The 22,524-nt window shown below is 41.7% G+C and overlaps 1 protein-coding gene across 3 annotated transcripts in view; it reads left to right on the top strand.

Annotated features, from left to right (window-relative positions):
• Positions 1 to 21,650, top strand: part of hnf1ba (HNF1 homeobox Ba) — a 28,148-nt gene extending 6,498 nt beyond the window's left edge. For 2 of the 3 annotated variants that reach the window (XM_086125240.1, XM_086125238.1), the window contains exons 4-10: positions 685 to 911; positions 9,306 to 9,460; positions 10,375 to 10,501; positions 11,510 to 11,692; positions 13,580 to 13,698; positions 15,977 to 16,021; positions 19,558 to 21,650. In XM_086125240.1, coding sequence (XP_085981366.1) covers positions 685 to 911; positions 9,306 to 9,460; positions 10,375 to 10,501; positions 11,510 to 11,692; positions 13,580 to 13,698; positions 15,977 to 16,021; positions 19,558 to 19,578 — 877 coding nt within the window. In that variant the 3' untranslated portion in view covers positions 19,579 to 21,650. The remainder of the gene's footprint in view (positions 1 to 684; positions 912 to 9,305; positions 9,461 to 10,374; positions 10,502 to 11,509; positions 11,693 to 13,579; positions 13,699 to 15,976; positions 16,022 to 19,557) is intronic. The other variant, XM_086125239.1, reaches the window with a different exon arrangement.
• The last annotated feature ends 874 nt before the right edge of the window (positions 21,651 to 22,524 follow it).

Here is a 22,524-nt window from a genome sequence, read left to right on the forward strand (position 1 = left end):
TTATGAGCCATCACTTTTTTATTAGAAGCACCCGTGGAAATGTCCAACATCATCATGTCTTCCTGTTCTATTTCAGAGACTGGAGACTTTAGTGTGGGTTTACAGGATTAATGATTGACATGTCTACCAAATTTCATGATGCTCAGGTAGTCTTGGCTTCAGGGGCTGAATTTTCCCAAATTTTGTCGCAAACAGCGAAAGAAAGTTTTCTTTGAAAAGCACTTGGAATGATCCGAAAGGATCGAAAAATGGCTGTTTCAAACCAAAACGGCAGACTTGATCTGTGTTTTCAGGTGTAGGTTCTTAAGTCTTTTTTGGTGGTCTGTTCATGACAGACAAGTGTACCAAATTTCATGTAACTAAGTCAAACCTTGTTTTGGGGGAAATTTTTTCAAAATACTATACAGTACACAAGATGAGCCAAAATGGCAGGCTTCCTTTGTCGGTTCATTTTTTTGTGGCTCAACTCATGGCAGATATGTCAACCAAATTTCATGTAACAAAAAAATAACAATTATTGCACGAATTAAACAGGAAAAGCACAAAGTGCAATAATGGACTGTTCTTATATGTTAAAACTGGAACTACATTTTCTCAGGTCATAGGTGACTTTTGCTGGCTGTGTACTGTATGCACAGATGCAAAAATTGCGACCCTTCCTAATCAATGTGGATGTTCCCTCAGAGCCGAGTGCCTCCAGAGGGGTGTGTCGCCATCCAAAGCTCAAGGCCTGGGCTCCAACCTGGTGACAGAGGTGCGCGTGTACAATTGGTTCGCCAACAGACGCAAAGAGGAGGCGTTCAGGCAGAAGCTGGCCATGGATGCCTACAGCACGCCGGCCACGCACAGCATCAACACGCTGCTGTCCCACGGCTCGCCGCACCACCCGCAGACCAGCGCTTCACCCCCAAGTAAGATAATATGCATTCTTTTGGTAAAAAAAATAAAAAATAATAATAATTATAATAAAAATGGGTGGGTCATTTACCTGCAAATTGCTTCCTTGAAAACTTAACAGTTCTTAGTCTAACAGACAATATGTTTAGTTATTACACACAACTCTTTTTTTAAATATAAAGTAGTTTAAAAAAAAAAAAATATATATATATATAAAATTGTTCTTTTTATTCCCTTTGTCATGCCCTGCCTTGTTTTTAGGCAGAATTCGTAGGGCCCAAACAATTGAAGTCGCTGTATCCACGACAACTCTGGCAACCAAATAAATAAATGGATTTTTGAAGATAAATACAGTTATTTGCAAAAAAAATACAAATTTAAACACGTCCAATTATTAAAATATGAATTCATAAATTAAATAAAACAAAATTAATCCCTTCAAATAATAAATGACATGATAAAATAAATAAATTGAAACATTTGTAAAAACTTGAAAAATACAGTCAAAAATAAGTCATTTTATAGGTGATTTCTCTCTCTCTCTCGCTCTCTCTCTCTGTCTCTCTCTCTCTCTCTCTCTCTCTCTCTCTCTATATATATATATATATATATATATATATATACACTGTATATCTTGGGACCAAGTGACTTGAAATAGTTGGAGGTCACTTGAAATATTTGGAGGCACATACGATAGCTGTTGATGCGATCACGAAGTCAGAGAAAGACAGACGAGTGATCAATGAGCCTGAGTGAGTGGAGCTGAGCAAATGCCATTGTCATTCGGCTCTTCAACAACACACTGAGAACAATCCGCATTGTACCTGCAATCTTCACTCCAAAGTCAGCGCGCCGGCCTGAGAGGACACAAAGGGCGGCCGCCCTGTGACGGGCTCAGGGTCAGCTTGGGGTCAGCGGGGTGACTTTGGGGAGGGGCCGGCGGCGGCGGCGGCGGCGGCTCACCGTCCCGGAGCACTGCCACTTCCGCGTTTGATCGTGAGGAAAGGCGGTCGCCGTACCGCCGTGACCATTTCACCTCGACGCTGGTGTTTGCCCACCGAGTGATTGGTGTTGACAAAGTCTACCTGGCATGTATACGACATAACAACAAAGCTGATAGCTTTATCCGCCGCGCCATCACTCAGCCGCCATAAAAGTGGCGGCGAGCGGGCCTATTGTGTCCACTCGTGTCCGAACACGAGGGAAAACAAACTGTTTGCCTTGGCTTTGCTCTTTTACCTTTTGATAAACCACTTGCTCCGATGTCTATTTGCTTTATTTTCTTGTTGTTGGACGAAGCGATATGGCGTGGAAATAAGATCTCCCACATTTGAATTTTTGACATATTTGGAATTATATGCAGGACATATATATATATATATATATATATATATAGTACAGCATTCACATTATAAAAAATGAGTGAGTTTTGTGAAAAATATCATCAAAATTAGTTCTTGCACATTATGTTGTTGTTGTTGTTTTGTTTTTTTTGGTTCTGCAGTTTTGTGCCGTCCTTGAATGGTAAATTTTATGCAATTTTGCACACAAAAAAATAACAGTATGTGGTTATTCAGTTGTTTACTTCAAGGCCTTTGTTGTTGGGTTAGGGTAGTGGATATATGAAGACAGGATTATGAAAAAATTAAATTGACTAAGACCACAGTGCTTGCACATATTCACGTTTTGTCCATATTTAAAATAACATTGTGGTTAGGTGGGCCAGTCTGGGCCCTAGTAGCAGTGCTGAAAAATTGTGACCCCCCTCCAACACTGAAATTGTCCATCCCTGATCTACATAATCCAACGAATATGGTGTTCATTTGAAAATCTCAATATCTCTTGAATGAAATTTGGCAGTCTGAAAGGCACCTTCTGGTGAAATAGACACCTGAATGACTGACCAGCCTTAGGTTGTTGCAGTCGCCGGGCTCACTTGACCAGGCGTTGACCTCCACGCTGGGCCTGGCTCTCAGCTGGCTGCTTACAAGGTGTCCTGCTGGCATCCCTCCAACGGCATCAGCTGTTTTTCAGTGTCGGGCCATAATGTCCCGGCGGGGTGTCTCATTGCGTTGCTGGGGCACGGCCTGTATTATGCATGCTTAATGGACAATTAAAATCCTTTGCTACTACATCTCCCAGGCCTTTGATAAGGCGCTGCTTGGACTATGCCCTTCCTCGGTGGGGGTCTCCATTGTCTGTTGTATTAGAAGACTGCACTGACTGCAAACTAGGTTCATTTATCTCCGCTAGTCCCTCAAGGAGTGGGGGGGTCACATTTTACACCCCCCGCCCCTTTTACCTTTATAGGCTGCAGAGGCTGGTTGCAGACCTGGAGCAGCAGGAGCTGTCCACTGGGGTATTGGCTCTTTTTGGGCCAGACAGGACTGATGAGCCCCCAGAAAAGGGTGAGAGATGCGAATGCTCCCCGCCCCCCTCCTGCTCCACCCTCTATCCTTCCTTTGCCGCAGCTTCACTTACGCCCGAGAGTTCAACAGTGGGTCGGATCAAAGAATTCTCCCCATGCTTTGTGAATTTTTATTGATTCCGATGGCTACACCGAGCGATCAAACCAAAATCATTCGGCAGTTTCCAGAGGTCCTAAAAAAATTCAAAGATTTTACTTTGCTGTAGGATATTTGGTAGACATGTTTACTATGCATAGACCCACAAAAATGTCTCAAAAAGTCGCTAAACTACACCCTAAAATAGACAGGACGTCTGCCATTTTGATTTGAAGCATTAACTAATGCACAAACTCAAGGCCCGGGGCCCAGATCTGGCCCGCCACATCATTTTATGTGGCCCCCGAAAGCAAATCAACAATGTCAACTTTCATGATGCTTACTAAAATCTCTACCAAAATTTCAAATTCTCATTTGTAATAAATAAGAATGATACTGTAAGCAATTTCTTGTGACCAAACCCCTCATTAAAGTAACTTCAACAATCGGTGAATAAACTGTTAATCTTGACTTCTTTATATGGTTTCAGCCAAAACGGCCCTCCAAAGGAAACTATAATTAATATCTGTCCCGGGACCAAATTGAGGGGGATCAAATTTAGCCCCCGAAGCTTCACTTAGGTACATGACGTTTGGGAGACATGTGTGTCATGAGTAGAGCCACAAAAAACTCTCAAGAAGACACATCAAGCCGTTTAACTCTACTTGTCAGTCACAATGGAAATTTGTCAGGATCCTGCTCAGACAAACTACAACAGATTTTGTCCAGTTGCTACCAAATTGTCCTTACGAGTTGGATGGATGACATCAGGTGATGACAAAAATCGGAGTTTTCATCAATACATGTAGGCCAAGCATGGAAGTTTGATGACTCAATAAAAACACAAAATTAGTCATAACTCAGCTGATTTATTTTGGAGGGGGGGGGGAATTCAGCCAAAACCCCAGTTTCAAAACACTTGTCATTGGAAATCTGATTTTAAAAGAATAAATATCCAAGATGGTGATTCCATTTGAAGGGCATGTCATTCAGCCCTATTATAAGGTAACACAATAGCAACATGTTAGAATATTTCATTGTTATGCTAAGACAACACAACATACGGACGATTAAGCTTCAAAACATCAAATCAAAAGACGTTTAACTGTGATTCATTGGCCCCGAGCGCCCGTCCTCCAGTTTGTCTGACTTCATATTGTCTGCGCGGACATACTGGAGGCCCCCGCAACTCTCGGCCGGGCCTTGTAAACATGACGGCGGGACAATAAAGCACTCCATTGGACTGCTGACCCCCGCTCGGCACACAATGGAAGGGCACTCATAAAAGGGCAGTTATCTGGACCTCTTAAAGCATTAGGATGCCATTCCGGCCCGCTTTGTTCAGGACCGGTCATAACTCGGACTGATGGGAGGCAACTTGAGGGACAGATTCTGCAAATACACTTGACAAGTTTCAATCAGGAGTTGTTTTTAATTTCTGCGATAGCTTTTTCACAGACCAAAATCCTGCGCGAGCGATTCCTGTCTGTGGCAGCAAATAGCTATCCAGACTTGCCTTTTAACAATGGTATGACATGGATACGGCTTGCTTTAATACAGTGTTTCTCAAATAGTGGGGCGTGCCCCCCTGGGGGGGCGCGAGGCTCCGTCAAGGGGGGCGCGTTTGACCTCGGGGAACATGCTTTTTTATTTTTTTTACTGTCCTAAAATAACGTGCCGTTGCACCTCCACTACGTTAGGGGGCAGGAGCGCTCTCAATGGCAGAGTTTGCGCAGGGAGCATTCTAAGGGAGGAAATAAGACGAGGCGTATGTAGCACTTTACTTCACTGTGACTACGGTGGCAGACGAGGAAAGATCGGTGAGATTACTGTGTCTAAAAATGTTGGTTGCGGACAGCATGAAGCTAAATAAATTAAAGCGCCACTTAAAGACATTACACCCCAATCACGCTGATAAGCTGCTCGAGTTTTTTTTCCCAGCGAAAACGTGCCGAATATTGCCAACAATCATGCCGCTTTGTGACTGCTACTTCAGGAAACTGAAATACAAGTCCCGGCTACACATTGAGCAGGAGCCAAGAGTTGCTGTGTCCCGCTTCAAACCTCGCTTCGAAAATTTTTGTTTTGCTGGTTAAAGTTTTTTTTAATATTCTTCTCCTGAGATAATGTTGGTGATTAGTTTGAATGCATTATTAGTTATTGATTTTATGTAATTTTATTTTTCAGTATTCGTATGGTTTGACATGGTCAGTCAAAAAATATTTATAGTTAAATTAAGGATTTAATGTAATTTTTGAATTTCAGATGCACTTTAAATCTTTTCTGTTCCAGTTACTAAAGCTATTCTTTATTGTAAGTTGGTCCGTATTTCTTTCTTTTTTTATTCTCTTATACGTTAATAAGGATACAGTGTTATGCAAAGGTGTTCTTTTACAATTTTATAGACAAACGATACTATTTATAGTCATGTGTGGGAGGGGGGGGGGGGCGCGAGATGTTTTCCTCTTCCTAGGGGGGCATGACAGAAAATAATTGAGAACCACTGCTTTAATACAACCTGTGTAACGAAAACACGTTTGGATGCAATTTTTCATGATAAACCAAATATATTTTTCCTTCTGACCATTGCAGGCACAGTTTAGAGTACTTAGGTTGATTGAAAAACAGATATAGTGAAAATTCAGGATATGGTTAGTACGAGTCATCAATGGTGTTGTGGTGTTATCGCCTGACTAGTTAACATGATCATCTAGGGACTGTCTAATTATGACTTTTATGTTGCTCCAATCAGTGGCACACTTTTGAAGCTGAGAAGGGATGGCGTCGGCCAGCTATTATGTTTTAAAATGACTCAAAGACAAGGAATCATTTTATACATATCTGTGAGAAAATGTCATCCACAAACCCGAAATCCCTTTCCAAGTGGCTACGAAGCCACCAGGCAGTTTTGTGATTTTTGTGGTAGAGGTTGAAGGACTTGAGTAAGATTTTGTGGTCGTCAGGTATACGTCATGTAATGAGAGTCGATGTCCGAGTCACTTAATCAATGACATCATTGGAATTAATGGGAGTCCTATGTGTTTTAACAGCTTGCTGGTCTCACCTTGTGTTCCATGTGTGATAAGAAGGCATATTATAGCCAGGCTCCAAAAAAAAATCTTTTCTCTCTTTTGGATTCTATTTCACTTGTGATTTTATTCTTTTTGAGAATGGACTTGTATATTTTGCAAGTGACCCTGCTACTGGTCTTATCTTGGCTAAAATGCCGTACTGGGACAACTGCGTAAACACGTTGTAAAGCACGACAAAAGTGTCGCAAAGTAGGTCAGTGTGTGTAATGTTATGTTGGAGCTTGACTGCTGCCTGCCAGTCTGATGGTACCGATTCCACCTGTATGAATATTTTAAGGCTAGCAGCGATTGGAATCGTCAAAGGCTAACAGCACGTAGGTGACCACTCACTCGATGGCTGAGGATAAAACCGCCGAAATGCCGCATCGGAGGAAGTCGCCATGCGGTGCCCTTCAAAATAAATAATAAGTCCCAAACTGATTAACCACTGTTGTCATCCACAACCACAAACTTTTTTTCATGCTCTCAGACGTGTGCAGTCACATGAGCACATTGTCACCGTATTGGCCAGACACTTTGCTGTATCCAGCAATGGTGGCAGGTGGTGAGTAGCAAGTCCTCTGTACAATCGCTGACTGGAAGACGAGAGGCCACAAACACACGATTAGCAGTGACTTGACAGAATGCTTGAAATGTCGCTGCTGTGTCGACTCGTTGACTAGTCAACTAATCAGTTCACTTCTGTTCACTCACAGGCTCTACTTACTGGCTTAATTTTGTTTTTGAAGTAAAAAAACACAACTTTTACACTAGCCTATATCTGGCAGCGCAACCCTAAATGGTTATTGTCATCGTTTCAGTCCACGTCAACATTAGTCAGTCACTTTACTGCGACCTGGAGGTACCTTTCCGCCGATTGTTAACCGATCTTTTTACACAAATTCAACCAATCAATCGTGAACTATCCAATACCTTGTAATTCCAAAATTTGCAAGAACCCTGCAGCCAACGTGAGAACCATGTAGTATCAAAGGCCACGCACCCAACCCCAGGCTGAGCTCATTGTGTCCGCCCTGCATATGACAGACCTCCTGGGTCTATGCAGGACGTACCGTGTCCTCTTGTTTTGTCCGCGCAGCGCCGGGCCTTCTCTTTTCTCAATGAGGCCGTTTTCCTCCAGCTAGCCTGAGGTGGCCCACATATGCTGTCCCCTTAACGTCCCCCACTCCATTAACCACCAGGCGCTTACATGGCGCTGACTCATTTCGATTCGATTGCCGTTAGGCCTGCGAGGTGCTCCTGAGGAAAAAAGTTTCCAAATCCCCGTTCTACGGTGTTTGGTTGCTAAGTTGAAAGCAAATGAAGTGAAGTGACCATGTTTGTGGAGATTCACACCTTACCGTGAACCCCCCCCCAAAACAAGACAGATGACCTAATTAACCTCAGTCAACACAATTAGCAGTTAGTGCACAGTTGCGCAAATAGTGTAACAGGACATGCAAGGCGCACGTTCTATGCACATGGCCCCTAAAACGCAATACTGTAATATCACGTACCTATACTACACAATTACAAACTAAGCACGTATCAAAATCTGAGATGGCATAATTACTCACACCATATACTTAATTAAATATAAGTACAGAGTCGTGTGTAGAAAAAGACTGGTAAAGGTAGACGTACTGACTCAACTCCTCCACTGGACGCAAAAAGACAATTTAAATCAAGGAGGGTGATGGACTAATTTAATTCAGTGCCCTCATCTGTTGTTGCAAGAAGCTCTGCCTCCTCCTCAAGCCAAAAACACGTGATTAAGGACGATCTGACGTCACTCTCTAAACGTCCTCGTAATTAAGTCAACTAGTCTACAAACTCCAGTGTGTATGTGTGTGTTTGGTAGGTAAGTAAGTAGGGTGTTACGCTGTCACACCTGGGTCATGGACAGAGAGGAAGATGGGAAATCTAAAGTGCAAACATTGTGTGTGTGTGTGTGTGTGTGTGTGTGTGTGTGTGTGTGTGTGTGTGTGTGTGTGTGTGTGTGTGTGTGTGTGTGTGTGTGTGTGTGTGTGCGTGCGTGCGTGCGTGCGTGCGTGCGTGCGTGCGTGCGTGCGTGCGTGTGTGTGTGGGCGGTGAGGAATAAGAATGTGTTTGACATTGCTTGTAATTGTGTAATGTTGACTCTGTTGATATCACAACGGGGGCCTTGCATCGGCAAACAGTCGACTGTCAGTCAGTGTTGTCGCCTAGCATTCCACAGCTTTAGCTTAGCTGAGCCTAGTTTAGTTTATGGCAGTTAGGAAGAGCGCTTGTCGTCACATGGTATGGCCTTGGCCGAACAAGGTAGATAGCAGAGACCAGGGCAATGGGGGCAATGCGTTTGTTTGCTCTGTCACGCTGAGGTAAGGAAGCAGTGCTAGTGGGCTAGCCACAGTGATCTGATGTTGTTATGCTGACATACGAAACATGCTGGTTTCAGAAGTGACTTGATTATCCAGCTGGTCTGGTCGAGTCAATCAAAATGAACTTTCTCCTTAACTTGATTCTGAAAATTCGCAGCATGGAAGCTACTATTAGTGAGCGAGCCACCACGCCTTAACGTTGTTTTGCTAGCGTACAATATTTATTGTTTTTAAATTGTTTGTTCAATCCATTCAATATGATCTAGATTAGCATTGACGGACATATAAGTGAGCTAGCCAACCCTTAACAGACAGTATTTGTTCTTTGTCGTACCATAGGCTCCTACAAACTTACTGTTTTTGGGTCTTAATTTTTTTCGAACAATCCATTTTTAAGAAAGTTTCCCATTGTTTAGGAGATCGGTCGAGTAAACATACTGTTAGGTATGTTTTATTTTGTTTGTGTATTTTAGTGCGCTACAGCCAAGGACCCGGCGAGGTGACGTCGTCCACTACCATTAGCCACCATGCTAGCAGCGGCATGGCTACCAGCCAGTCGGTGCTCCAACAGGTGTCACCGGGAGGACTGGACCCCAGCCACAGTCTGCTGTCACCCGATACCAAGATGGTGAGTGAGCGCACCTGTGTGGGCCCCACCCCCAACACCGCGGCCCTGAGATAAGATAAGAACCGCTCAATGTTTTAGCACAATTAGCACATTATGCGGCCTTGTTGATACGAACAAAGAAACATTCTGTCCTCATCGATTAAACGCCATGCCGACAGATAGATGACGCATACGTTTATTATGATTTTTTTTTTCTCGACTGTGCCCTATTCAAATATTTGGTTTGTCACAAGGAAATATTAGAAAGATGCTGCTTTTAACAATACAAGTGGACATTTCAGATTTTTAGAAGGGACATCAAAAGGACATCTGATTTAATGACAGAAAAAAAATAATTTCTAGTTTTGCACACCACAATCAAAAATGTATTCATTCATTCATTTATTTTGAAAATGTATTTTAATTATAATTTATATTTATCAATTGATAGAGCTTTGTATATTATATTAGATATTATTGTTGTTATAATTACTATCATTGTTCCTATTGTCAGCAGTAGTAATGGTATTAGTAGATGCTAACGTTAGCGTTTAGCAGGGCTGCTTCATCTCAGTGTCTCAGGCTGACAGAAGAGAAAAAAATATGTTGGAAGAACAAAAAAGTCAAGCAGATATTTTTGGCTTAAATGTTTTTTTAAACCGCTTTTTGTTCCTTATCACTGTTTGATTTTGTGTGTGTGTGTGTGTAACTGTGTGTTTTTGTACGATGTTGTTGTCTAAGCATACATACACACCCTTTTATGAAAGAATTTGAACTAAGTCAACATGTACATTCAGGCGACATTAGGGACATGACCAAATATTTTCAAATATACTTTACATATTATGTCTTTCTCTTTTAACATTTTGTTTTCAAGAAATGATCCCATTGTAATGAAGTTGGTCGAAGTAGCAATGGCACGCATGTGGTTTCAGATTTCAGGTTCTGGCGGCGGCCTCCCTCCGGTGAGCACGCTGACCAACATCCACAGTTCGCATCACAGCCACCAGCAGACACAAAACCTCATCATGCCGCTTTCTGGAGTCATGGCCATCGCGCAAAGTATGTACAAAGGAAACAACTTCAAATACAACATTTGACACCATAACTTTGAAATACAGTCATACCTCGGTTTTCGACCATAATCCATTCCAGAAGGCTGTTCGAAAACCGATTTGTTCGAAAACCGAAACCACGCTCTTTAAAAAAAAAAAAATCTTTCTTGAACACGTCTGATCACAATGGAGCGCTACATAAGGAAGCGTCACTTCCTCGTGTAAGGAAGGCGAGAGGAGTCACGTGGCGCATTCAAGTGCGCTCAGTTTGGTGGGGAACCGATTTTCGGTCGTAATCCGAGGCATAAAAAAGTGAAGATTTTTGGTCGAAAACCGATTTGGTCGAGAACACAGACGTTCGAAAACCGAGGTTTGACTGTAATTACCTGGACTTGAAACACCACCCCTTGTTTGAAAGCCTAACCCAATCTTGACACCCTATTTGAAACTCTAAACCCGGCTTCGAAAGCTTAACAATGACTTGAGACCCTCTAACCCATGCTTGAAAGACAAACACTGCCTTCAAACCTTAATGTAAACCCTAACCTCGACTTAAAACGTTGATTTTTAAACCCTAATCCACATTGGAAGCTCTAACTTAAAACCGTAAAGCCCCTATCCCACTGAGTGGCAAACATTGGCGTCCTGGTTCGTCAGGGTTCGTTCAAGTTCGTCAGTGTTTACTTAACGGTCGCCAGACGTCCGTCAGACGCTCACCTGTATTTTTCTTGTCGCAAGGGAATTTGGAACATTTTCTTGTGACAAACTGGCTTCAACCACTCACACTCGCTTGAAGCCCTAACCCTCGCTTGCAATGCTATCTTGAAACCAAATTTAAAACCCTATTTTGAAACCCAAAGCCTAGGATTTGTTTGCAACCCAAACGAAACCATAACCTGCAACCAATAGCGCCGCTTGATGTCTGACTCTGAAACACTAACCCTGGTTTGAAGTCCTCAGGCTGACGGCCCACCGCACTTTGAAGCCCTAACCAGCGGCACTCTTTTGTGTTCAGGTTTGAACACGTCGCAGTCTCAGTCGGTGCCGGTGATCAACAGCGTGGCAGGCAGCCTGGCGGCCCTGCAGCCCGTGCAATTCTCGCAGCAGCTTCACAGTCCTCACCAGCAGAGCCTCATGCAGCAGTCCCCCAGTCACATGAGCCAGCAGCCGTTCATGGCCGCCGTCACTCACTCGCACAGTCAGTAACAACCTTCCTCTTTGTTTAGCAACATCGTGTACAGTGGTGCCTTGAGATGCTCATTTCATTCGTTCCGTGACCATGCTCGTAGCTCAAAAGGACAGCACGGCTGATTCATAAGCCGATATAAGGCCTTTTCAAAATAATAACGGCCGAAGTTTTTCAGATTAAATGGCGAGATGGCCTTATTTTGTTCAGTGGGTATGGGCAAGAGGGATGTCTGATAATTATTCTGTGTGAATTACACCGTTTTCCATCCTCATATGGCCATTAAAATACAATGTCTGTATATATGAAAAAAATTCCTCGTCTCACCCCCCCTCGGGTGGTGTCCGTCCCTCATTCAGCTCGGGTCCTCTACCAGAGGCCAGGAAGCTTGAGAGTTCTGCGCAGTATCCTTGCTGTTCCCAGCACTGCACATTTCTGGACTGAGATGTCCGATGTTGTTCCCGGGATCTGTTGCAACCACTCATCTAGTTTGGGGGTCACTGCACCGAGTGCTCCGACCACCACAGGCACGACTGTCACCTTTACCTTCCAGGCTCTCTTCAGCTCCTCTCTGAGCCCTTGGTATTTCTCGAGTTTCTCGTGTTCCTTCTTTCTGATGTTTCCATCACTTGGGACCGCTACATCCACTACAACGGCTTTCCTCTGCCCTTCCTCTGACTTAAACAAAAACTATCAATAACCAAAACACTACTAGAACAAACATGACAGCAGCAAAGGAACAGCAAACAAACAAACATGACAATAGCAAGTTTTCCATCCTCATATGGCCATTAAAATGCAATGTCTGTATATATGTATATATGTGTGTGTGTGTGTGTGTGTATATATATATATATATATATATATACAGCGAAAGCGGGAGTTACGAACAAGCCTTTTTACAAACTTTATACAACATTTTCATTGAAATTTTGCCTCTAGTTACATAGTGTTTTGTTATGCGAACCGTCTCAGCATGCACGAGTGGACGGATCCGTGCTGTGCTTCGTAACTCATCGCAATAGTTGTCCTGTCTTTTTTTTACGCTTCATTAGACATCAGAAGGATTTCAATGGTACAGCTTGCACATAAAACCTGTCTACTCCCCGGCAGCAACTATGAAACTGTTGGGTGTGCAGCTTGTAAGTTCCGTCCTCCGCACACATATCCTCCACTCACAATTCTCACAGTGGCAGGCCAGATTTCTGATTAACATGGCAAGAAAAGGTTTGACTGTATGTATGATATGGAAAGTTTTTATTATATCGGAGCATCTCTTAAGTAAAAAAACAAACAACAAAGACAAAACTCTCCCAGTGGCAGCTAAAAGTTCCGCCTATGCACAATCACAATTTTATCAGCGGCTGCCATAATGACATTAACGTGGCAAAAAAAGACAAGTTTTCCCCAGGTTGATTTTTTTGTGCCACTGCCAAAAATGTGAAAATAAACAAAAGAAAAAGATCTCATTAAGATTATTTTGGAATGAGACCTTTATTTTCAACCACACAATGATTAAAATGATCTATATATTGATCGATCTATCGACCTACAATAATCGGTTGATTAATTGGTTATCAGACTTTTTTTTGTTGTCAAATATCGGCTTGAGTCTAAAAAAAATCCACATCTACTTGAAACACTGTCAAAATGTCTTTAATTTTAAATGAATGGAAATGCTGAAGTAAGACGAGTTGTTTTTCTTGGAAAATAAAAAACATGCCTGTGAGAGCGATAATCCATTCATCTCACCGACGTGGCATATCAAGGTGCTGATTGGATAGCGTCACTTCCGATCAACACTTTTGTGACACCCTGGCAACGATTGTACGCATACATTCTACTTTTGCTCCCATTCATTCTAAATGGAAGCATTTTTTTTTTCGCATCTGCCTGCAGTGTACCCTCACAAGCAGGAGCCGCCGCAATATTCTCACCCGTCTCGCTTCCCGTCGGCGATGGTGGTGACGGACGCCAACACCATCGGTACACTCGGCTCCATGACGCCCAGCAAGACGGTCAGTGTCGACACCAAAAAATGTCACGTGTGCACACTCTACACTTCCTCTGCACTTCCTCACAGCGCTCACCTCATGATCATGTCGCTAGTCACGGGTACGAAGCTATTACTTTGCTTTATTTCACATAATAACAAAATTAGCCCCCCCCCCCCCCAAAAAAAACAGATAAAAACTACAAGCACAATAATTAACGTACTAACACGCCAACGGTTTATGCAAAGAAAAAAAACACAGCTCACACTTTTATGGCAAATTTTTGCACAGGGCTGGGACGTGGGCCAAGGAAGAACTATTTGACATTTTTTCTTAGAAATACAGCTCTGGAAAACATTAGGAGATTAAAAACAACAAATACAGTGAATATTTTTTGGCCATTTTTTTCTTTTTTTTTAACTAAAAATGTACTGTATATGTTAGGAATTTGTGATGGTTGTCAAATTTTTATTGAATAAACCAAACATGCTCAGTTGTCTAAAACACAAACAGTTCCTACAAATAGCAAAATCAAGTGATGATCTTGCAATGGTCTCTTTTTCCAGATCTGTATGTATTTCTATTTATATCTTTTCGCGATACCAAATTGAAAGAATTTATTTTTTTTCTTTTTTTGAACGTTTTATAATAAGATTTTTCATCATGCCATAGTTATTTTGATATGTTTTGAAGACACTATTACATCTAAAATAGATTTTGATGATAGATGCAATTAGATTTTTTTTACAAGACTTCTCCTCCGTGCATATTTTGAAGAGATTACCTACATGTAAAAATGCGATATTAAAAAGAGGTTCAATAAATAATAAGTGGATTACTTTTCTTCAAACATAATACAAAAGAATTCTCATCAATTATTGAAAGAAACACAAATAAGTATACAATGTTTTTTGTTTCAATAAAGTTTTTTAAAATACATGACTGTATCAAGAAAATAATTGTTAGGGAAAAAACAACATTAAAAAATGTTTCGCACATTTGTCTCACAGTGCAGATGTGCAAGATTTGATTCCGGGCTTCGACCTTCCTGTGTGGAGTTTGCATGTTATCCACGTGCCTGCGTGGGTTTTCTCCGGGTACTCTAGTCCCCCCCCCCCCCCCCCCACACACACATACATTCTAAAAAACAAATTTCAGGTGTGATGGTGCGTGTGAATGCTTGTTTGTCTTTGTGTGCCCTGCGATTGGCTGGTCACCCCTTCAGGGTGCTGCCCAGAGACAGCTCAAATAGATTCCAGCATGCCTGCAACCCTCGTGAGGGTAAGCGGTTTAGAAAAGGGATGGACATTCAATATTTTTTTTCAATGGCTTTCTTTCAATAATTTCTTTAAAATAATAATAATAATAATCGTATTTGTTTTATGGAAAATATGTTTAGAAATGAGATTTTTAAAAATCCATCCATCCATCCTTTTTCCAAACCCGCTTTATCCTCACAAGGGTCGGTGCTGGAGCCTATCCCAGCTGTCTTTGGGCAGTAGGCGGGGGACACCCTGAACTGGTTGCCAGCCAATCGCATAGACGAACAACCATCCGCACTCACAATCGTGTGATTGAGACAATTTGGAGTGTTCAATCAACCTGCCACGCATGTTTTTGGAATGTGGGAGGAAACCGGAATACCTGGAGAAAATCCACGCAAGCTCGGGGAGAACAAGCAAACTCCACACCGGAAGGCCGGAACCGGAATCGAACCCTGCACCTCTGCACTGTGAGGTGGACGTGCTCACCAGTCAACTTCTGTTCCGCCCTTCATAAATAAACCTAAACGTTTTTCAAATAACATATGCAGTTAAAAATTAAACATGCAAAAACGATTATATTTATTTTATTTCAATGTGTCTTATTTAGTGTTTAGTGTTTGAAACTTTATCCATGTCATAGGTATATTAGGTTTTTTTGAAGACACTAGTTTATATACAATCTATTATGTTTATAAAATATCTCAAATACATTTGTTTGTCTTTCAATGGATGGTTAAATGTTTTTTTTTTTAGGAATCTTTTGCCCATGTCCTCTTATTTTCATGCATTTCTTCATTTCCATTTCCCTTATTTTCTCAGCGACTAACACAAATTCAAATATAGTGGATACATTGACAGATTTTCTTTTTTATTCTTTGAATTTCCTCTTTTTAACATAGTTTTGTTTTTCTGACTCAACATTTCCTTAATTTCTCACGCATTTTAGTGTGCGCTCATCCACAGACAGACTCATAAACACACCTAAAGTATTTTCCTATGATGGCGTGTTGACTTGTTGACTTCCTGTCACACATTAGGATGCTCCGGTAAACAAGATGGTGCAACTCGGGGGTCTCTCCTGGGTAAATACTTTGTTCTATTAGTCCAGTCAAGCCACACACACACACACACACACACACACAAACATACTCCTCCGTCTTTCCATTTCCTGTCCAATCTGCGTCTCGTTCCTTGGAGCTGAACGCACGTTGATTGATGGCGGGAGGAAATGAGGCTCTTAATCCAACGTGTCTCGAGCTTGGTGTCATGCTACAGTAGATAGAAAGGAACAATTGGGGGAGGGTTAGCATTATCGACGGCTTATACATCTAAACTTGTTGAAACAAACATTCGAAACACATTGTCAACAGACAAAAATTATGTGAAATGTGAATGTCTAACCAAGTGGATAAATGAACATTTAGTATCACTTTAGATTTTACTAAAGACTTGTGGTGGTTTAGAGTTTGTGGGGTTTTTTCATTCTAAAATTCCACTCTGAACTTTCCGTCGCATTGTGTAAAAAGGCAATAACAGACGGCAAAGCGTATTATTCGCTTTTATTAACAGCGCAAGGCATAAATAAGCATCCCGGTCTGCTCAGCAACACTCGGTCGGGCAACATGATATCATGTATCTTTGTTCATCTGTCTTTGCAGTGGATAGAAAAGGACTTCACATATCACTGTTCAAATGCCAGCTTTTTGGGGGGGTTTCCAGCCTGGAGTGGGACATTAGCAGTCAGTGTTAAAACAGCATTAATTTCTACTAGCAAAAATAACGTCAGGAAAAGCCAGACGGAGCAGCTCAACTTTATTCGGGTTGAAGCTGAGGTACTTCAAATGGTGGCAGGTGTGTGATGTCTCCCACGTAATGAGTTTGAATGTGACTGGGGAATTCAGAACACGGCCACCCCCGAGTTATGAGGGTGTGCACACATGTGCAAACACATTATTTATGTTTTCTTCTACTTCCCCTCTCAAAAAGCACTTTTTTTTCCCAATTCGGTTTCAGAGGTTATGGGCCACGTTAATGGCGGCATATTGGTCACACTTTTTTTTTTAAATATCACAAAACCCTATGGTTGAACAGGGGTGTGTCGACTTTTTAAATCCACTGCAAACACGATTCCGTTGTAAGAATGAGAGTAATCCAGACTCTCTTTTAAAATGAAAATACACAAATGAGTCCGATGCCAAATTGACAGGTTGAAGTGCGTGCCGCTTCCTCTTTCGGCCTGTGGCCTGAAATGTCGTCGGTGCATTCACACGCTCAATTTCCCACGCTGAGCAAGGCTGAGCGCTTATGGAGCCACGCCGCGTGACAGATGGGGAGGGAGGGCAAAGGATAGAAGATTTAGACCAGTGAGTCCAGTGTTTACCGTGCAAAAGATTCTCCACTAGATGCTCCTAATCCGACCATTATCATTTAAATTGTATAAAATGGACATTCATTTGGATTTTCACTTAATAAGAAATGTGGAACCTTGCAGGGTTTATTTTCAACATTGAAATTGAAGCCAATGCTTATTAATGAAAAATTATAAAAGTAAAACAGAGGAAATAATTTCCTCTTACTTTAATTCCAGTAAATTGCTATGTAATAATCACAACAATAACAAATAAAATTGAAATCTAAATGAATAAAAATTTTGTGATTGTAAAATAAAATACATTAATAGCTACAGACACAGATTTTTTTTATACGATGAAAGTGCGCAATAAAATATAAAAGTTGGAAGTCTCTTCACCAAATAATTACCAAGAAATTAAGACTCATTACTTTCCATGCTTTTAAGTTTTTATAATGTTTTGAAATCAATCAATGGAATGTGATGAATGAAATTGTCAAAATATTCTTTCAAACTAAAGTAATAAAAGTGTAACCATTCCACTCATATTCAAATAATAAGCGAGATGTAGTATTTTTTTTCTATGGCTGGAAATTCAAATAATGATCGAGTGTAGTATCCATTTATAGACTGAACAGGCATTTACTTGTCATAGAAATATTGAAGTGCAGTCAAGTGCTTCTTTATACTGGCTGGCATGTGATTTATTTCAACAATTGTTTGGTGGGCCCTCCCAGGTATTTCTTTATCATGGTTCTCTTGGCCGGCCGGGCTCACCTTCTTCTCATGACACTTTTTTTTAACAACACTCCCTGTTTACTCACAAGGCCTCCATTATTGCCCCCTGACGCTGACCACTCCGCCCTGCGGCTCACCTTGTTATCAGCTGTTTGCGCCGCCAGCCAGGTCCAAATAAATTCCACAAACAATCCCAAACAGGCCCCATCTATTTGGTCAGGTGTGTGACAAAACTACTCACACTGTGTAATCAAGTAGGAGTACAGACGCTTGTGTTAAAAAAAATATACATACTTTCTCTCTCTCTCTCTAAACGCATCGATATATATATATAGAGAGAGAGAGAGAGAGATTTAAAAGTAAAAAGCAAAGAAACAAAAACTATCTTACCAAAATTACTAAAAGAGCATACTGCACATGAACAAGATTTGGGAAAACATTATTTTTAAAACGCTTTAAGACTTTGACCAACCATCCATCCATTCATTTTCTGAACCGCTTTATCCTCACAAGGGTTGTGGGGGGTGCTGGAGCCTATCCCAGCCGTCTTCGGGCAGGCGGGGGACACCCTGAACTGGTTGCCAGCCAATCGCATAGACGAACAACCATTTGCGCTCACAATCACAACTAGGGACAATTTCGAGTGTTCAATCAACCTGCCATCCATATTTTTGGAATGTGGGAAGAAACTGGAATACCCGGAGAAAACCGATGCGAGCCCGGGGAGAACATGCAAACTCCACACAGGAAGGCCAGAGCCGGGATCGAACCCACGCCCTGTGCACAGATCCAGCTCATAGTGCAGAGATGCAGGGTTCGATTCCCGCTCTGGCCTTCCTGTGTGGAGTTTGCATGTTCTCCCAGGTTTTCTCCGGGTACTCCGGTTTCCTCCCACATTCCAAACACATGCACTGTAGGTTAATAATCGAAAATTTCCTCGGCGTGATTGTGAGCGCAGATGGTTGTTCGTCTAAGTGTGCCCTGCGATTGGCGCGAAACCAGTTCCGGGTGTAGCCCGCTGCAGCCCGAAGACAGGTGAGATAGGCTCCAGCATGCTCACAACCCTCGTGAGGATAAGTGCATTAGAAAATGCTGCAGCCTGTCGCAGACATCACCCTGAACTGGTTGCCAGCCAATCGCAGATGTTTTGAGTCTTTAATTCTTAATTCAGTCATAAACCGTTATTCACTCTGATCATAAAGCATACCAGAAAATCAATGGACCACATTATACACAAATACAAAGGGAAAAAATGCTTTTATAGGATCATTTTAGGGGCCTCAAGTAATATAGTTGTGAGGTACTGAAGGGGGATTCACCATATTCTGTTTAAAAGACGGCAGCGTGCTGGATGAATGGTTAGCACGTCCGTCTCACAGTTCTGAAGCATAGTTTGAATCCAGGTCCCAACCAGTCTTTGCTCCATGTTTGTTTCCATGAAAAAAGTGGGACCGCTTTTCTACCCTCGAGCCTCAGTTTGTAAACCTTTGCCTGACTATTTCCCTCAAGTCTGCTGTTTTTCTTCCACAGTGTCCTCTTCAAGCGTGGTGAGAGCGTGTGCACCTGACTTCCTCGCTGCCCGGCAACCCCAGTGCATTTTTTCCTCTTCTTTTTTTTTTTTTTTCCACTTTTCCCGCTTGCCCGTCACTGTGGCGACGGATGACGAATCGGGTGGGGGGAAAGCTGCCCAGAGGGGGGACCACCATACGGCAGCCATGGCTGAACGGACCAGAGTACCTGCCAGGCGAGGATCAGGGCTTATGTGTCTATGTTGCGTGTCGAGCAGGACGTATGATTGGTTCGTGCAGTGTAAACCTTTTCACTGTGACGTCACGTACTTCTGGGTGGCAGAAAACGGAACTTTCAACTTGTCAACAAATTCTGTCATGTCATTTGACCAAGGCAGAGGAACATGAATTTGAAAGAAGAGAGCAAATGCCTCAAATGATGATTTGGGACTTCTTCTCGAATGTGTAACATGTCAGTCGAAAAGAAGATTTTTGTCTCAGATTATGATCATTGCCATTTAGCGATATAAAAGAAAAATAGACTACGATTATAAATAAAACGTAGGTTATTTTGGACAAATCCATTACATATCGGTGCTCAGTATTTGATGACTGGTCTTCAGTCGGTCCTAATTTCTGTATGGAGGACCCGTAACCAGCATGATTATAAGGTCCCTCCAAAGTGAAAATTCAAGTATGTCTTGTGAATTTGACACACGAACAAGAAGAGTTTGATTCATGAAAAATTTCCCAAGTATATCAAATGAGGATTCAAAATCATGAAAAATCGAGCCATTCTCTCCGCACCTAATTTGAACATCCTGAAACCACAACTGTCTACTTTGTTATGCCGACACATTCTTCCACATTTAAGCTGCGAAAATATATCTGCTTCACCATATCCCACTGGGTTGTCGCCCGGCTGTTCGACGCCGCAACGATGAAGCACTCTAAAATTGCTACGCCATCACAAAGCTCCTATGCATATGCTCACTTCCGACTTCTTTTCTCATTGCTCTTCCATCTTCTGCCTTTGAAGCGTTTTTGACATTCACTCAAAATAAAGTTACATCGGGCAGCACAACCCCAATCACAACACATTTTAGTTCAGGTCAGCGGTAGTCACTCACTTTCTGCCACCCATATGTAACCTGGCGCCTGCTGTTTACAAACATTTGAAAAGGTCCATTTACTTTGCCAAGCCCACTTTTGAACGCAAAGTGATCATACGAGGAAAACAAATCACGCCTTCGGACTGTGCGACAATCCTGATGCTTGTTGATCTGGCGTATTCACGCCACCACAAAGTCTTCCTGTTTGGCACTCACATGTGTGTGTATATACTGTGATTTTTTTTCTATATATATATATTTTTTTGCTTGTTTTATTGACAATCTTCAGAGGACTATGCAAAGATTCAGCGCAGGAAGATGAGAAAAATATATACCGGTGTGTGTGTGTGTGTGTGTGTGTGTGTGTGTGTGTGTGTGTTTGTATATATATGTATATATATATATATATACATGTATATGTGTGTGTGTGTGTGTGTGTGTACTGTATGCACTATGTGAGTGGCAGCACCAACAATTCGCACAAGCAAGTTTTTTTTTTTTTTTTGCGTAACGCTGCCTGCAGGAAGAAGGAAAAAAAGGCCAAAGTAGACATAAATTTTCTCCTCATCATCCATCTTTTGATATGAATATTGTTGATGATAAACTTGGACACCCTCCCTGTTTGAGAAGCGACCACTCCTTTCATGTTGTGAGCTCAATGGAATCCAATGTGTGGGGGCAGGGGGGGGGGGGGGGTCCCGACACCCAACAGTATTAGACATTCCCATGGAAACATTAGGTCATGATGTTGGTAGCGCTTTGACGTTTTGACTGTTATGAGGTGCATGTGCTTACTGCCGTCCAATCCAGGGGGCGCTCATTCATACCCATATTGTGTGTGCGTGTGTGTGTGTGTGTGTATGTGTTTGTGTGTGCGCACGCGAGAGTGATTTATTCTCTTCTTCATGTATTATTTTTGTATAAAATGGAAATCAATCTTAAATCATTATTTATACGTGCTGAGGAAATGTTGATATTTTGAGTAAAGGTTTTTCAAAGTGAATGTGAAACGCTGCTTGTTGTTATTTAGCTTGACAATGCTAACTTTTTTAATTAGAATTTGTATTACCGCATAGTTATTTCTGATTTTATTTTAGTTTACCTTTTTACTATTCAGATTCTATTTTTTTTTGGTTTCGTGATTACTTTGCTTTTTTGACATTTTATTTTGTAGTGTATTTTTTGTTTTCATTTTTTTTGTTTAATTTCATTTTATTTAGGTTTTACTTTTGTTGTGATATGCGCTTTAAACCAGTTCACATTCTTTTTTTAATTTTTGGTTTTCTTATCTTTTTTTTAATTGTTACATTTTTTACTTTTTTTTTTTTTTTTTTTGCATTTTGTTTCCTTCGCGGCCAACTTGGTTGTTTCGAACCAAAATTGTGACTTTTCAAGCATGACTTCAAGAGATGTTTTTGGATGGGATGGGGGAGGTCTACTCATTGACGACCAAATTTCATGTTCAGTCCAACTGCATTCAGGGGCTGGATGAAAAAAAAAAATGCGCCACTATTAACAAGGTCGAATGTGTGGAGCATCAGTCGAAAACAAGACATTTCCTGAGGTCAACTCAGATAACTCGTCAAAAGGGTGACTCGATCGTTATGGGTACTAAATTATGACTTGTGATTTTCATCCTCATGTGTATATGAAACATGGCGGCAAAGTTGGATGACTCGACATAAAACCCTCAATTGTGGTTGTAGTTGTCAGTGCTGCAGCGTCGTCGTCATCCCCCTCCCACTCCCCAACCGAAATATCTCCCCGCAGTGTGTTCTCGTATCCCCGCGTTGACCTGCAGCCCGGCATCCTGCTGAGCGCAGTCTTGTAATCCCCTGATGTCGCTCAATTTGCTTTTCAATGAGGCCTTTGATTTT

Source organism: Hippocampus guttulatus, chromosome 12 (assembly GCF_054856545.1).
Source record: "Hippocampus guttulatus isolate MCC_2025c chromosome 12, RoL_Hgut_1.0, whole genome shotgun sequence".
NCBI classification, from domain to species: Eukaryota; Metazoa; Chordata; class Actinopteri; order Syngnathiformes; family Syngnathidae; genus Hippocampus; species Hippocampus guttulatus.